This window comes from Rutilus rutilus (assembly GCF_951802725.1).
Source record: "Rutilus rutilus genome assembly, chromosome: 15".
Lineage (NCBI taxonomy): Eukaryota > Metazoa > Chordata > Actinopteri > Cypriniformes > Leuciscidae > Rutilus > Rutilus rutilus.
Window position 1 is genome coordinate 9,860,916 of NC_140220.1, and position 16,989 is coordinate 9,877,904.

Sequence of the window (16,989 nt, forward strand, 5' to 3'; positions counted from 1 at the left end):
TTTTAAAACCGTACTTACCACAAACTTCTTAATGGTACATATAGTGGCTATATCACTGTTTCCACAAAAATATAAAGCAGTAAAAATTGTATTCAACATTGATAATAATAAGAAAATGTTCTCTCTGATGGATCATGTGATACTGAGGAGTAATGATGCTGAAACTTGAGCTTACCTATTACAGGAATAAATTAGGCCTACATTTTAAAATATATTCAAATAGATAACAGTTCTTTTAAATAGTATTAATACACTGTAAAAAATTTCTAACCCTCCCAAATCAAAAATTTCAAGTGACCGATAACATCTAAATTTTTCAATTGGCCCAAGTGAAATTCTGTAAATTTAATTTTATAATTTACAGAATTTCACTTGGGCCAATTGAAAAATTTAGATGTTATCGGTCACTTGAAATTTTTTATTTGGGAGGGTTAGAAATTTTTTACAGTGTAGTATTAATACTTACAATATAACACAATATAATACTGTTTTTATCAAATAAATTCAGCTTGGTGAAAAATAAGAGACTTCTTTAAAAACTTAAGATTAAAAATCTTAATTTTAAAATTTTAAAACTTTAAAATCTGATTTTTTTCCAAATTTTTGACCTGCAGTGTACATCAATGTGCTTCATAAGAGTTGTGATAGAATGGCGCCCTCTAGTGGTCAGAAGGAGCGACCGGCCGACAGGCGTTGTGTATGGACTCCAAATGAAGAATAGAAAGAGAGAAGGAAACTGAATGAGCAGCACAACATACTGAGGAGAGAAGACTGGTCTGTCTGATGGAAAAGAAGTTAACACTCTCTGTGAATGGTAAAAATAATAATAACGCATCAGCTTCAAACAAGAACAGCAAAATGATTTAGTGCATTTGAGGTTGCACATGAAAAAAAATAGATAAAATTGCAACTAAATAAATGAAATAATGAAGTGCAATGAAGAGAGATTAAGAGTTTACAAAAGATGAAAATATTTTTTTTTGTTCAAACTGGCAAAGAACAGCATAAAGATAAATACAAAATAAAATAATAAAACAGGAAAGTAAAAAAAGATTTTGGATATCAGGCAAAAGTAAAAATAAAGAACGTTTGTTTAAAAGGCGGATAAACAAAAGCTGAGAGAAATAAAGAGAGAGAAGAACAAAGGAAAACAGAAGCACGGAAAGTCAGGAAGGAGGATATAATATATATAGGCCTATTATATATAGCCTACTGACATAAAGAACAGTAACAGTATTGATAATGAATGAAAGAATGAAAGTAAGGACAGATAAAATAGTTCATGTTTGGGCAACAATGTCAAAAGCCCGTATATAAGACGGGAAAAAAGTCAAACAGCCACAGTTTCACACAGTGGTAACAGCCAACCACACGAATGCTGCCAACATGCTCATGAAATGATGATCAGCGGATCAAAAGAGTCAACGGGAGACTTAACTTTAAACACAAACTTATGTTTGTTTCATCCAGATTTCTTGCTTTATCTTATTTAGTTTACATGAAGTAACTATCCAGATCACACACTCTCGTCTCTCTCACACACACATGCATGTCCACACACAACACACACTTGTGTATTTGTGTCTATAATTTAAATACCTATATATTATTATAATATAATATAATATAATATAATATAATATAATATAATTAATATAATATAATATAATATTAATAGAAATTGCTCCTCATTGCTGTTTCCAAAAAATATAGTGGTTTAGGTTAACAAAAAGTTTGCAGTAAGTCTTAGAATTAATAATAATAATAACAACAACAACAATTATTGCATGGTGTCCAATGCAGTGGACAGATGTATTTTTTAGTAAACTACAACACATGTGAATACATTTGCTTCAGCTGTTTCATGTTTAACACAATTAAAATGTAAAACATTTGCTACAAAATGCCAAGAGAATATTACAAAAATGTTATTCAAGAATGAATTCTGGCATTGACATTTCCATAGCAGAGAGAAGAACATTAATATTAAGGCATGTATCAAATAATTTCTTTACAATAGTAGTGAAATCGAAGGTAAAGGAAACTAAACCACCCTCACGTCACGTCAAAAAATATATTATTGTTAATATATGTTATAAATAATATATATCATTTTATAAGATAATTAAAATATTGTAATATATACTGTAGAAAGTGGTAAAATACACTTGTTTTATATATATATATATATATATATATATATATATATATATTTGTTCATTAAAAACAGCAACATAAAAAAAGGTGGTACAAATCAATATAATTCTAATTTTGAATGATATTTTTGTGTTATATAAATTAGCCTGTGCGTGATTCAGGTGACAAAACATGCGCATCATTTAAATAACACAAAAATATTCATAACGCATCCGTACCACCTTTTTTATAGTTTTTATGAATTACTCTCTTCTCAATAGTTATTTATTGGATCTGTACAATAAAACTAGTTAAGTAAATAAGCCCGAGTAATTATACCAAATACATTTTTGCTCTATTATTCAATATGATTGAATCCAAGTAATTTTTAAGGATTAGATCAAGTGCATTTTAATATATTTTACAGTACAGTAAAAATTACAATACAGACTATTACACATTATTATTACTATCAATATTCACATTGCTGGTATGATTATTGATATTATTAAACTATAGTTTAATTTAATATTTTTATCAGTAAAATATTGTTTTCTTCAAAAAAAAAAAGAAGACAAAAATCCAGTGTTTCTCAATATTCTTTATTTGTGTAGAGTAATGTTACAATTCAAACAGATTCAGATCAAATGTTTAGCTTAAATGTTTGAATATATATCACAATCTTCATAACTGATTAAAAGTATTGTTAAGGAGCATTTTTTTAACATACAAACAGTTTAGAAACTGTTCAAAGCACTAGTTTGAAAAGAGAAGAGCGTTCACATCTCAGTCTTCCACGCTGTCATTTAATGTTTTGTCCAAATTCTTGTTCACCATATTCCTCAGTCTCTGAACCCATCTCTCCCTCGGGTCGGCACAGATCTCCCTGTGATCTTTTGTGATGACACTGGATTTTCAAAGAGAAGATGGTTAATGATTTCACAAAGTATTTACAATAGCTATTCATTTTAATTCAATTATGACATTGCTAAAAATACTTACATGATACCTTCCCTCTGACACTCATGATGTGTGACATGACAACTCTCAACCTGCTTTATTGGGATTTTTATACTGGAAAAAGAAAAGCAGCACTTATCGGGACCTTGGCTGACTGCAGGAAGAAATAGAGATGAAAGAAAAAACATTAAATTGATATTGCAAAAGATTATAAAATCAAGATAAAACTTCACAAACATGCATAACACTGTGAATCTATTGTTTATCTAGTCATTAAAAAAATGAGAAAAAGACTCACAGTTACTGCGAGCCAGTGAGCAGCAGGCGAAGAGCACAAGACAGGCGATGAAGATGCAGTGCGGCCTCATGTTTTATCTGCAGTCGGTCGATGATCTGATCTCGATGTGCTGGTTTCTTTATTAGCGGCTAATCGTCTCGAAGATGATCATCTCACTGATGTTATCCGCTTTATATAGGGGTGAGATCGTACTTTCCACTATACAAACCTATAGGGGTTCTGGCCAACGGGGAACGAGTGACATCACATGCACGGGGGAAAACCGTGATGTGGTCTGCAGAGGTAGTACTTCCTGTTGTACCCTTCCCCAATTCGGTGAATCTAGTCTAAATCGCTGACAAAGGTCACCTATGAAATTAAGTCGTTTTGAGTTTGTCATATTTTTTCTTTCTTTCTGTTCCATCGAAAGCATTGAAAACGTCTTTACATTCATTAAGGACCCTCATTAGGACCCCCATTTGCATGTGCAATTTCAGGTTGCATCTTCTCAAGAAGATGCCCCATGTTCTTAAGTGCAGAGCGATGCAAGAAAAGTCCCTTTCTGCAGATGCATGGTGGAAAATGAGTCTGGGGCTCAATGCAGGAAATAATGAGCTCTAGTTATCGGTGAAGGTGGAAAAGTGGTTGGGCTGAAAGTGTTTCGTGTGGTTAACAGATCTGCACACAGTGTGATCTGAACACAGATAATATCAGCAGTTACTCACTTGGTTCATACCACATAGGCCTACAAAATGCTTTATCACGATTTGTTATCATGTTTGCAATCAATTTAACCACAGACATATGAAAAAGTCATATTAAATAAAAAATTTTCTTTCCCAATACTGTTATTTCTTACTATGATTTTTCAAATAGTTTGTTTCATACCTTTTGTTTTTCACATGTCCTATTCTGGGCAGCATGTGTCCTCTTTATATTGGCTGAACATTACATCACCTCCTCGAACACCATTGCGCTTTTTCTTTGTGTATACCCGTTTCGATCGTGCATAAACATGAAGTGAGAAATTCTATCAAAGAATGACAGATGTCAGTATCTCCATTAAGTCTCACGTACCTCGTTCACAAGTACGTATTTCTCTGCGTGAAATCTAAGATGGAAGTCTGAAGGTATAATTAGTTACAGAGTGTGTTTCAAACCATAGCATCACCACAACAATACTAAACACTATGTAGTCAGTTTTGAAGATATCTAGTGACTCATATTGCTAAACAAGTCATAATGATCATTTCAGCAAATATGTCAGCAGTATATTCAGAATCATTGTTACATCTTGTTCTTAGTGTTCTTGGCACTTAATGCACACACTTTGGAGTTCATTTGACTACCTGTTTCTGGTAAGGTCTACTCAAAAATGTATGCTTCCTTTTTAAAATTACAGGTACTTTTTTTTTTATCATTTACTCACCTTGTCCTTCCAAACCTGTATGACTTTTCTTTCTACTGTGAAGTAAATATCTCAGTGTATTTTTTTGTTAGTATAACAAAAGTCAATGTTTTGGACCCCACTGACTTTCACTGTTTGGAAAACAGTGTTGTTTTAGTTTTCATTTTAGTTTTATTAATATTTAGAAATAGCTTTTATTTTTATATTTTTAGTTTTCATGTAAAAAAATTCTCTTACATTTTTTATAAGTTTATATGGCTTCTATAAAGTCAGGTTTAGTTTTTTAACAATGTAACTAAAAACATGAAATATATATATTTTTTTCTAAAAACCTTAAAACTAAATTTGGATTTACTTGGTTAAAAAACTTTTCAAAAGTATCAACAAGATTAACTTTAAAAACTTTTTCTTTCTTTTTTAATATTGCTTTTTTTAGGTGTCATTTATTTTTATTTCAGTTTTGTTTTAATTTGTATTTATTTCCAGTTAATAATTTTAGTGCTTACTTAAACTTATTTCAGTTTATTGCCAAGGCAACATTTATATTTTCTAACTAATATTTATATTTTATTTCAGCTTTATTTCAATGAACAATATCCCTTTAAGTGTCATTGGAAATTAAACCTCTGCATAGAACATGACTGTAAATGTAAAATAAAGCAAAATAAAGCAAAATACACAAAAATAACATCAACAACAACCTACTATTTCACAAAAAGTCAAATTTCCTGTCCAACTGGAAATAAGTTACAGCAACTAAAAGTGTAGAAGATGAAGCCAAATTTACGGTGTTTATTTGTTTTCCTTATAACCAGTTTCTAAATGGGCCACGCAGCATTTTCTGTAGTATATATAACTGACATAAAGATGTTTACAATATACTGTAACATTACAGGTTGCATGATATATGCAAAAATATCTATCTATCTATCTATCTATCTATCTATCTATCTATCTATCTATCTATCTATCTATCTATCTATCTGTCTGTCTGTCTATCTATCTGTCTATCTATCCATCTATCTAGAAGCTTCAGCCTCCCAGAGTCATGCATACATACCGGTATGTGGGTTTTTGCAAAAGCAAGATATGAAACCACAGAGCTCCAAATAGAACCACAGAGGGAGGTCAGGTCGATGAGAACTGACATAGTATTTTTCCCTTCAACCCCACATTTACCTGGTAGTCAAATGCCATTTAATTCCAAATTTCGATATAAATACAATATCTATTGACAGTATACGTGTGTACATGTATATGTTGTATTCACATACATACCAATATTTATTACTTCTTCTATTAACAGTAGTTATTATATATACAAACTGTAAAAGAGTGCTAACATGCACCTTAACAGTCTATTTCTACCTGATCTAACCCTTCAAAATTACTTTGGTTCACCATCAACTGAAGATGAGTAAGTAATGACAACATTATTGGGTGAACAATCCCTTTAAAAGCTCCCACATGAAGTTTATTTTAAAAATCTCTGACAAAACATTTTACTGCAAGTATAATCTATTCGACTTTTAAGTGTGTATAATACAAAATTGGCTACATAATAAACAATCACACACACACACAAAAAACGATCAATCGACTGAAACTTTCCATCCTGGTCCTATACAGCTCTACGTTACCATTTTTTAGTGTCCCCTTGAACGCACTATTAGCTTTGATCTTTGGAGAGCTGGTGTACTTTGTGCCACCGGAAAAAGATTTGCCTTTTGTGTCAAAACCTCTCCGATATACTTTTTACAAACCTTGTAAAAATAAACCAAGAGCCATGAACCTTTTGATCCTGTTCACAAATGAGAAGTCTGTACCATCAAAACCAGATGTCAGGATATCTTACAGCAATAAAATAAGAAGCTTTACTGGCTTGAATCATGGAACCACGTAAGAGGCAGTTCAGGAGACGAGCCACTAAGCAGCGCTATTGCATGTGAAACCATTTAGCACTCTTAAACCTCTTGTTATGAGAGGAGCTACATACTGTTTCTATGTAAAAGGATACAGTACATTCCAAAAGGTCTTAACACTCCCATGAGTATGATTTATTAGACCGTAAATAATTTATTCGCAAATGAAATAGACTGATTGTGATTTTTTCCAGATAAATCAATCCAACTTGTATTATTCTGGAGTCCTCAGTGTCAAACAGTCATAGCTGAATCAATCACTTTTGATGAAACAGCTCTGTCTAAAAAAAAAAAAAAAAAAAAAAAAAAACCTACACATCCTGTCATGCTTAAAGGCAATTTTTCTCTTTACAAAGGATACAAGAGGCTGATAAAAGGCCTAGGAAAACAGGAATATGTACCTTCCTAAAGAGTACTGTATTTTTGACTTTCCTCAACCCCTTTCTTATCTACTTGCATTATATCTGCTAACAGAAACACTGTGCTGTCTTAGGAATGTCATTTTTCATGTGTGTTGTGCATTGTTATCAATTTAGCATGAACCTCTTTTGAGAAACAGACCAGTCTCTTTCTTATCAAACCCATGTATACCTAAACTTATCCATTGTAAGAAGGCAACTCAATCTAGATGGCATTCCAGAAAAGACAACAATATCTTGAATCTTTAAATAAACCATGGACATTGTTGTTGCGTAAATGTAGCTGATAGAACTGATAGAAATGTGATCCCTCAGACAAATAACTTTCGCAGCATTGTCATTGACTCAACATACACGGATATGAAAGAAAGAACTCTACAGTATTATATATTTATTTCAGTTCTAGTTTTTTTATATTTCTATTTTTAGTACTTCAACCTAAACTTATTTCTTTCAGTCAGTTGCCAAGAAAAAAAAAAGAAGTTTTTCATCTGATATTTAAATTTTATTTCAAAATTATTTCAATTACAAAATTAGTTTTAGTTTTAATTAACAATAACAATACTGATGGCAATTGAGGACACGTAATATTATGGCACGTTTGTTGATCAACTGAGGCAAGTTATGTGGTTGTGGTTTTGACTGTGTAAGAAACATCCTCATTTTCAAGAAGATCAGAAGAAAGAAATTTGCAAAAATGTTACACTGCAAAAAATAACCACAACAAAAAAATCCCTTCGTCCCCCATTTTGTTTCATCAGAGTGTCGGAAATCGCTGAACAAAGACAACTGTGCTAGAAAAATGCCATGTGATGGGATGAATTCAAGAGGAGAGGAGACTGGTAAACAACTCCATAAGAGGTGTTTTGTTGGCAAATGTCACTGGCCAACTGTGCACTGAAATTAGGAGTTTATCAAACTGACAAACTATAGACCAATAGCTGTTTCAAAATTGAGCAAAAAAAAAATTCAGGCGTTTTAAAGACAGTTTTGGAGGTGTGAATTAAAATAAGAAATATCTTGATATTTAGTTGTTTTCGGCTTATTTTAATGTTTGTTTATGTCCCTGGTTGACAACCATTGCCTTAATGCACTGTACAGCTTTGGTTCTTCATTTGCCTATGAACATGGGACAGATAATACAGACATTAGTCACTCTATGGGATCAGATCAGAGAACAGTAATGATAATATCTCTGAAGGCCATGCTTGTTAAAAAAAACATACAAAGTCATGAAACTCTAGATGGCACAGGCTGATAGGTCCTTAACTCAATTTGTTAGCGATCACATCATTATCCACATAGTGCAGCTGATTGGTTGCGGTTGCATCATCATCAGCCAATGAGCTTGCTGCTCAACATTCAAATACTTGCCATTGTTTGCTGCTAGCAGTCTGCAGAGCAATTTCAGAAACCCTCCACCTTCCCCAGCTCCACCTGTATAGAGCTGCTACGGGTAATTTCATGTGTTATACACTCACCTAAAGGATTATTAGGAACACCATACTAATACTGTGTTTGACCCCCTTTCGCCTTCAGAACTGCCTTAATTCTACGTGGCATTGATTCAACAAGGTGCTGAAAGCATTCTTTAGAAATGTTGGCCCATATTGATAGGATAGCATCTTGCAGTTGATGGAGATTTGTGGGATGCACATCCAGGGCACGAAGCTCCCGTTCCACCACATCCCAAAGATGCTCTATTGGGTTGAGATCTGGTGACTGTGGGGGCCATTTTAGTACAGTGAACTCATTGTCATGTTCAAGAAACCAATTTGAAATGATTCGAGCTTTGTGACATGGTGCATTATCCTGCTGGAAGTAGCCATCAGAGGATGGGTACATGGTGGTCATAAAGGGATGGACATGGTCAGAAACAATGCTCAGGTAGGCCGTGGCATTTAAACGATGCCCAATTGGCACTAAGGGGCCTAAAGTGTGCCAAGAAAACATCCCCCACACCATTACACCACCACCACCAGCCTGCACAGTGGTAACAAGGCATGATGGATCCATGTTCTCATTTTGTTTACGCCAAATTCTGACTCTACCATCTGAATGTCTCAACAGAAATCGAGACTCATCAGACCAGGCAACATTTTTCCAGTCTTCAATTGTCCAATTTTGGTGAGCTTGTGCAAATTGTAGCCTCTTTTTCCTATTTGTAGTGGAGATGAGTGGTACCCGGTGGGGTCTTCTGCTGTTGTAGCCCATCCGCCTCAAGGTTGTGCGTGTTGTGGCTTCACAAATGCTTTGCTGCATACCTCGGTTGTAACGAGTGGTTATTTCAGTCAAAGTTGCTCTTCTATCAGCTTGAATCAGTCGGCCCATTCTCCTCTGACCTCTAGCATCAACAAGGCATTTTCGCCCACAGGACTGCCGCATACTGGATGTTTTTCCCTTTTCACACCATTCTTTGTAAACCCTAGAAATGGTTGTGCGTGAAAATCCCAGTAACTGAGCAGATTGTGAAATACTCAGACCGGCCCGTCTGGCACCAACAACCATGCCACGCTCAAAATTGCTTAAATCACCTTTCTTTCCCATTCTGACATTCAGTTTGGAGTTCAGGAGATTGTCTTGACCAGGACCACACCCCTAAATGCATTGAAGCAACTGCCATGTGATTGGTTGATTAGATAATTGCATTAATGAGAAATTGAACAGGTGTTCCTAATAATCCTTTAGGTGAGTGTATGTGCAGCAGCAGCAGCAGCAGCATGTCTGTGGATGTATTGGCAGTAAAAAAGTCTCTGTACTTGCTCTGCAGCAACAACACAGCAGATCTATTTTGCCAAGACCAAATACATTTAACATTGATATGTCCATTACAATGCCAATCTCTCAGAGAGTTGTGATGACAGAAATAACATAAATTCAAGGACAAGAACAACATTTTTCAAGCTGATTTACAGGAAAAAATTAACTATTTTGCAAGGTATGAATTCGTACGATATGAATTGTACAAAAACGTATGATTATTAGTGTGGCGAGCAGGACGAGGCAGAGAATGGCGTGAGGCCGGTGGCGTGATTGATAATGACCGTATCTCTCACGGAGGAGCGGAAGCATAAAAGGAGGAGCAACGATAGTGAAGAACGAGAGAGGACAGGCCTGGATTTTATGTTGTGTTTTGTTATGCGACAGCGGTCGTCCGTGAGGGGAATGCTGTCTTTACTTTCATTTTCTATTTGTTTATTTTATTCTGAAATTTATTCTGAAAGTATTTGAATGTTCGCCGGTTCCCGCCTCCTTCTTCCCACAACAACGAACTGTGTTACAATTAGAAAACAGTAAGCATGAAGGTCCAACCCTAAGTATACTTGGGTCTAAGCAGATTGTACATAATTCGGTCATCAAATAGTTAATAAATTGTACATAAAATAGTTACGAATTCCCATGAGATTGCACTGAATTTCACAATAGTTCAACCAAAAAGGAATATTCTGTCATTATGTACTAAATTATTTTGTGTTCCACAGATTTGTTTGGAATGACATGAGAGTAAGTAAATATTAATGAGATGATTTTGTGGGTGAACTATTGCTTTCAAGTTCTCATTTAGCTTCATATATTTTACAATCTTCAACAACATGTCCAAAGAAACACACAAATCAGTGTGTCTTGAAACTCTCCTCCTGATATAGGGGCAGGGGCTCTGACCCAGGAGAGCACAGCTGGGACTTCTTTCGACTGAGTTTGGGAAAATTCCTCATGAGATGAGACTCTCAAAAAGATGTAAACAAACCCTGGCAAGAGCACCAGAAGATGTTTTAACCTCATTTCGAAACAAGATTATGACCAAAGCAACCCAATTGTACTCTTTGCTTTAGATAAATATTGTAGATATAAAAAGACAAAGCCCAGAGGAATTCCAACCTGTGTTTATCCTGACAACACTACACATCCATGCATCTAAGTATTGGCTTTTAGGGGTTACATGCTGTTACAATGACCCTGGAGATTTGAGAAGTACTCAAAGCGCAGCAGCAATGGTTCATAATTATTTCCATCTCTCATAGACATATCAGATTACTCCTTCTCCAAAAAACATATTTTCAATATTTTTCTTGATTTATCCCTTATGTGTTTATCACCTCATCGGTTTTCTCAAGCTGTAAATCTGCCAAACGAAAAATCATGTGTTGAACTTTACCCATACGAGCGGGACTTTTGCAATCCTTCCTATACATCCTCCACACATGCCCTCACCTCAAAGGTCAAAGGTCAGTCTTTCAGTGCATTACATCTCTGTGTGAGCTCAGCTATAAAATTGCACATCTAGTGGAAATTCCTCTTTGACATTTCATGGAAGAAGTGCTTTGAACATCATGTGTCACCAATGTTTTGGTTGGCTGTAGAAGGAAGAAGATCTCCTAAAACAGATATTCACTCAATCTCACATGCATAGTCTCAATCTCACATGGTTGAGACAGTGCCAGGTACAGTTTCATAGCTTTAAAAAGATCAAATATGACATGAACACAGTACATACTTTTTTAAGTGATCAGACCAATTTTGGCTGGCAAATAAAAAAACTCCCCAAAACTTACATTTATGAGGTACTGAGCCATATCTATGGACAAACAATAACAAACAACTGATAATTTGATGTGACAATAACTGACAACTGACTTAGTGGGTCAACTGAATGAATTTTCATTGTATGTTTAAGAAGAGAGGGACTTTTATTAATAATACATATCTTCGAAAAAAAGGATATTTTAATATTCCAAATATTCCAAAAGAAATCAGAGAAATATCCAGGCTAAAAGATTATGTAAAAGTTAAAACACCACTGCCTAGTCTTTACAACAACAAAGCCAGGCGATTCCCATTAGGCCACAAGCTATCAGTTGTGATAAAACGGGAAATGTGTAGAAATGCAAAAAAAAAAAAAAACTTGACGTCAGTAATATGAGGGTGGTGATAAATATGAATGGACCATTGTGACTATCTAGGGCTAGGCATGAGTAGGTTGAGTCATACGTTTAGCCAAGACGGACAGGACACTGTCCTTGTGTGTCCTTCATCCGTGCCGAGGAGAGAAGTTCAGGACTCGGCCATGGACAGACAAGGTTCACCCACTCTTCCCACAGGGATATTGCTTCCGGCTCACTCACAGAGATAGATTTTCATTGCATCCTGTTTTTTCTTCTAAACACTTGGAAACGAGAACAACTGCATACAGTATGTAACCACAGATACTGTATCACAATGTCAGACTGCACGTACAAAAGTAACTGTACTGTATATGGAAAGGAGCTATTTTGGGTTGCTTAAAACTGTGCTTTGGTATAACAAGCTTGTTGTGTTGAAGTCTATCGCCTCTATTGATATGCATACTTGTGTCCAAGTGCATTATTTTCTTTTAAAATAATTTGATAAATTCATGACGTGTTTCACTTTATTCTATAACACCTTTTTTAGTTTAAATAAATTCTCAGTACATTCAAATAATTAATAATATTATATGTTTTGGTATCTTAAACCCCCAAAATGTCATGTGTCTGGACACAGACTGATCTCATGAAATGGCGTATGTATGACACGCCAATTCGTATTTCCATTTTTGGCGTGCTATCAACACGCATAATCGCCTTTCAGCGTGTTTATCAACGCCGTTGACTTAATGTTACATTACTCTCTATATGACTTACCCCAACCCCGTCCCTAAACCTACCCGTCACTGGGGTTAATACCATTTATTCCCCTACCATCCTAGTAAAAAAATATCGCTCCCCAGATGTAGATTTACATTTTGCTTCGTTTCGCTCGGACATTTAACGGCGTAGACATACACGCCATCACTCGGACATTTAACGGCGTAGACATACACGCGGAAGATGACGGCGTGGACATACACGCGGATAGCTCAAAATGCGTATAGATAACACGCCACTTGATTTGAAAGTTGTACAGTGGCGTGTATGTTTACGCAAAGTCATGATGTCATGTTGCTGGACAAATGAACAGTCTACCCCCAATTTCCACCAGATGCGGAACGGCTGCGGAACGGCTCCGCTGCGTGACAGCTCCGTGTTCCGTCGTCTGTCAATACCCACCAGGTCCGGATTTGTTGCGGAACGGCTGCGGTCATGACTGTCAGCTGAAGTCACGAGGACCCACGAGATCTCGCGAATTCACGTATGATCGCGCGATATAAGTGCTTAATTGCTGCGGAGCTCTCCGGCATCCGGCAAAAATAGAAGCTCTGCGTATCTGCTCCGGAGGGCTGCGGATCGCCGGAGTCGGAACGCAGCTGTACCGCATTCAGTGGAAATACACTCATTGACTTTAATGGAAACCTATTGACTCCGCCGCCGTGACGGAGCTGTAACGCAGCCGGTGGAAATTGGGGGTAAGAAAACTTTTACTGCTTTAATAATAAGAAATTCAAAATAAAATACTATGGCATAATTTTATGTTATACAAGAAATAACAAAACTGTGTTGAGACAAACAAAAACTTTTGTCCAGGAATTTGTAGTTTTGGCACAACTGCTTTTCCATGTCAGGTGGTACAACCAATGTAAAAGTAGGAAAATGCTAATACAGGCATCCAAATAGAATTTAAACCTTAAACCTGTTCAATGTAAAATTAGTTGCAAAAGTCAGGTGGTGCAACCAGGAAGTCAGGTGCACTGCAATGAATGTGCCTATGAAATCCTAAGATTGTCTTTTAGTATTAATTTTTTTAAATCGCTCTAATCACTCTCGTGGTACTATGATGTTATACACCGATTAGTCAGTGCAGTGCCGCTTTAAGTCGAACACCCCCCCCCCCCCCCCCCACCCAAGACACGTCAGCCAAGAGCCAACCCGGTGTCAGCAAATGCAAACACGTAAAGGACAAATGCTGAATTCAAACCGCATACTACTCGTATTACTTTTACCATATCTTTCTATGGCAGAAATGAATAGAGAAGTATGCAAGTATGTGGTTCCAAAGCCGTTTCAGCAAGTCAGAGTTTCTGAATTACTAGTTTCTGATTGGCAAAAAAAAAGATCAGTCCGCTCTGCCGACTCAGTTTTTCCACTAACGTAGCCGGCTGTCGCCAAGACAGGTGTGTTTCCAAAGACACCTTTGTTAGATATACATGTCAAGTAGTAGGAACATTCTATACTGGTAAAGAAAAAAAAAACTCTTAAAGCATCATTAATCTTTTGTAATCAAAGCTTTACATGTGCTACTCATTGTCGTGCATTAGGGGGAGACAAATACTCACAAAAATCTCCAATTATGAGTCACACTGTTGGTGTTTGTGTGTGACACCATTTTTGTTAAGTATGACGAAGACCGGTTTTCTTCAAACAAACACAGACTAACATCAACAGGCAGATGATATACACACTCCACTATGGAAATATAAGTACACATAGCAACAAATAGACATTTCTTATGGCCAGGATGAATTTCAGCAGAGTCAGACACACCAAATACTATACAAAATTTTCAGAGAATGAGTTTAACTCAGCATGGAGATGTTAATCAGGTTTGCTGCATACTAATAGACATTCTCCTCACATACTTGAGAGTGTCTTCAGGTCCAAGCGCTGAGTAACAAACTCGTGAGGCCTCATGCCCTGGGTTCAGCACTTCTCTGCATTGCTGTCAGCCAGCTCATCTTCACCTCTGTCAACCAAGGGCTCTTCATGTCTGAAACAATTAGCAACTTAATGTGAGCTTTCATGAGTACAACAGTCTAACCTTGACACTCGTGACACAGTCTTTCAGTTCGGCAAAGGGGAATGTGAACAGCACTCTCCATAGATATGGAATACTTTGATTTACTATTACTTAAAAAAACAAAAAAAAACATTCGATTTTTTATTTTTGTTTGTAAAAATGATTAGATATGCTAGATAAACTATTTAACACAGCCAGCATGAAAAGTTAAAATAGAGATTTTTAATTTCAATTTCTCAATTTAATGCAAAAGCTTAGTGTTAAATGCATTTATGCATGCAGCTCAACCATTCAACCCTGTTATTATTATCAAGCTTTTTTTTTCTTTAATTATTTTATGGAAATATAGGTTTATTGATAGCTATAAACCAACATTTGGTCCCTTATTGTGTAATAACTTACATCATTTTCTGTAGAAAATGAACAAAAATGAATACAAAATACAAAAATAATCTGCATTTAAAACATCCCAAATTTTAGTAAAGAGTTATAGAAAATTAGGCCTGCAACACTGCCTTCAATAAATGAACTTATTCAAACTTTAACAGACTCAAAAGAGGATTCTAGTTTTAAACCAGATGACCCTGAGAAAAACATTCACAATAATGTTTTCACTCGCTCTATTCATTTTCTCCAGTGATAATTTGATCTGACAGATCAAAATTTATTGTTGTGTTGCCAAAAAGATTACATGGAACCAGTTACATAATGTGGAATAATTGTGAACAGAAGTAAGAGCTGTAGTTTCACATCTTTGCTATATCTTTCACCATCTGTGTTCAGACAATCTTTACAGCTACATTCCTTTTAGTTATGGATGATCTTATCAGCATCATTAATAAAGCATGTATTTGATAACAAGCGCTCACATTTCTGTAGTATATCCTCCTCTCTGATATCCTTATCTTGAAAACCATATACTGTTCTGTCAAAATGAAAATGATTAAATTCCTGCTGCTATTTTCACTGTCATGCATCTCCCTGAGAACACTTAATATTGCATCATATTGCCTTCCCTTTCAATCTGGAAATTTCAGTCTATATTAACTCTAAAAGCTATTTTTAATGTACCCAGTGTTGGACAGTGTTTTTTATTTTTTATTATTAATGTTATGTAATCACTTGTAAAATCTTAAGCATCTAAATGTCACAACCTCACACATCCCACTCAGGTTCACATGCACAAATAGCATACATTAGTATATACAGGGATTCACGTGGTGTCCCTAACCGGCTGTGATAGAGTGTTCCTCTTCCTGAGGGATTTATCTAAAGCTCCGGATGTTTAAGAGCTTTCGAATCATGAAAATCTTCCTCTTCCTCTCATGGTTCAACATGGGGAAGGACTCAAGGTCAGGGAATATTTATTTATTATGAAATACATTTATTATCGTTATTTTGAGTGACTCTCAAATATACACTTTTGTCCCTCTAGCGGTTAAAAAACACAACACTACATGCATTTTGCGGAAGAACATTGTTTTGGTTGTGCTTCGGCTCTGCATAACTGTGGCTGAATTATCCTACTGCTCATAAAACAAGAGATATATCCAGTTTAGATTGAAAGGTTCTCAAGCTGACTATAGCTGAAGATGTCACTGTAGCTATAGGCTACCCATCAAATGTAGTATAATATCAAGTAGCCTATGTAGTAAATAAATTCCAGCAGAGCTAACGTTACAATAATGAAATGACCCTTCACAAAAGATAATGCACAATAAACTCTGTTAGAGTGCTACATGGTCATTTATCTGTTCAATAAAATACCTTACTCACCTGCTGAGTAATAAAAACACAATCACCGCTTTTAAGTTTTCTTCATCTCCGAAAAGCCAAGCCAGTCTTTATTTCGCGTGCTCCATGTCAACCTTTCTCTCGCGTCAAGGTAGCGAGCAACTTTTCTCTATTTACGGATATGACGATACACGCTCGGGTGACTGACGGATGCGCGCAGTTTCCCGCGAAAACCATCCCGTCAGGTCTAAAATATCTATAACTTATAATAAGTTTACCATAGTAGTGAATCAGGGTAAGACAAAACCACGTTTTGGAAGAAGGATTGATGCTGTATTGACGCATTATTTAAATTTTGTTCATTTTGAACAAGAAAAGTTACAAAGTGTAGGCCAACCTTTAAACAAAGGATTCAGTCAGAGAGGTATTCCCTTTTTATCACAT

At 35.7% G+C, this 16,989-nt stretch overlaps 1 protein-coding gene across 1 annotated transcript; it reads right to left on the reverse strand.

Moving 5' to 3' along the window:
- Nucleotides 1-2,717: 2,717 nt before the first annotated feature.
- LOC311305516 (C-C motif chemokine 3-like) lies at nucleotides 2,718-4,067 on the reverse strand. Its single transcript, XM_084433288.1, has 3 exons — nucleotides 3,395-4,067; nucleotides 3,139-3,250; nucleotides 2,718-3,043 (listed from the first exon to the last, which is right to left on the reverse strand). The coding sequence occupies exons 1-3, from the start codon at nucleotides 3,462-3,464 to the stop codon at nucleotides 2,923-2,925; spliced, it is 303 nt and encodes a 100-aa protein (XP_084289414.1). The 5' UTR covers nucleotides 3,465-4,067; the 3' UTR covers nucleotides 2,718-2,922.
- Between the last annotated feature and the right edge of the window lie 12,922 nt (nucleotides 4,068-16,989).